The sequence below is a fragment of the Aplysia californica genome, unplaced genomic scaffold, assembly GCF_000002075.1.
Source record: "Aplysia californica isolate F4 #8 unplaced genomic scaffold, AplCal3.0 scaffold00434, whole genome shotgun sequence".
Lineage (NCBI taxonomy): Eukaryota > Metazoa > Mollusca > Gastropoda > Aplysiida > Aplysiidae > Aplysia > Aplysia californica.
Window position 1 is genome coordinate 297,841 of NW_004797704.1, and position 1,342 is coordinate 299,182.

General features: G+C 38.9%; 1 protein-coding gene across 1 annotated transcript in view; it reads right to left on the reverse strand.

The window, feature by feature from the left end:
- LOC101856203 (mitochondrial amidoxime-reducing component 1) overlaps window positions 1–1,342 on the reverse strand; it is a gene marked incomplete at both ends in the record, with an annotated part of 6,512 nt that continues 5,170 nt past the window's right edge. Inside the window, 1 exon segment of the mRNA XM_005104749.2 lies at window positions 1–849. Within this exon segment, the coding sequence (XP_005104806.1) occupies window positions 738–849 (112 nt within the window).

Here is a 1,342-nt window from a genome sequence, read left to right on the forward strand (position 1 = left end):
CAAGAGCGATTTATAGGTCAGGTTACACTGTTGAATATCCTATTATGTTTAGCTAAAGGGCGTGGACTTTGGCAAGGCATAGTAGATGTTTTACGGCGCTATAGATACAGAAATGACAGTTATGGCGCCTGTGAGGACCTTGCATTGATATAATATTTGGCTAGATTCTAGTGTTTATTTCTGGCTTCTTTTATTTTATTATTGTGGGTGTTTTACGTAATAGAACATTAACAAATTTTGGGCGGCACTGCACGACCGTGCTCTATGGACGAACCGCGCCCGTGCATCATTTCAGCTCAACTCTTTAGGGACGCAGCTTACAGCTTATTGTTATGTCCGATTAGCAGCAGAAAAAAAGACAATGTTGCACTAGATGACAAACCATCAAACACTTTTCAGAAAAAGTTAACAGAATTGAACAATCTCTGTGGTCAATAAAATGCTCGAGTCTTTAACTTTAAACTTTGTTAAATGGCTTAGAATGAACGCCCCCAATGAGCTTAAAAGCACTTACAAGGAAGTTATATGTGATGCGATAACATAATAATATGAAAGAAAGCAGATACGACATAGACAGATTTGCGGCCGGAAAAAAAGCAAGCTGCAGTTACATGACGGTGATTCACATAACGCTGATTATAACACATGATACAACAAAGCGCTAAATAACAATGCAGACACTTCTATCTAGAATATTATACTGTGTTAGTTACTATCCTCGATGGGGTACCAGTTGCTTACGAAACTGTTGCATAGATGGGGTCTCCCACTTTCACGTGTCCACACTTGTCCATTGTAAAATTCACACCAAAGCAAGGCTTCGGCCCGTAAGGATCCCTGAGACGGTACCTGTCAGATAATCAAGAATAGTATATAACTGAGCTTCAGTTTGATTCGTTCTATAATGATCATGCCTCCAACAACATAAGCAATGTGACTTTCGGGAATCCGGTCAGGCATGGCAAAAGCAACATAATGTACCATTCCCTTTCTATACCATCAAACAGGTCAGACACAATCACACATTGAAGCAACATAATGTACCATTCCCTTTCAATACCATCAAACAGGTCAGACACAATCACACATTGAAGCAACATAATGTACCATTCCCTTTCAATACCATCAAACAGGTCAGACACAATCACACATTGAAGCAACATAATACCGTACTATTCCCTTTCTATACATACCATCAAACCTGTCCAACATGGCCACTGATTGTCCGGGAGAATAGAGTTCGTCTTAGGCTGCTGGTCCTCAAGGACTGTGTCATAATATCATTAAAGAAAAAAAACCCAACTAACACAAAAAGTCTATATTTATTTATTTATTTATTTAT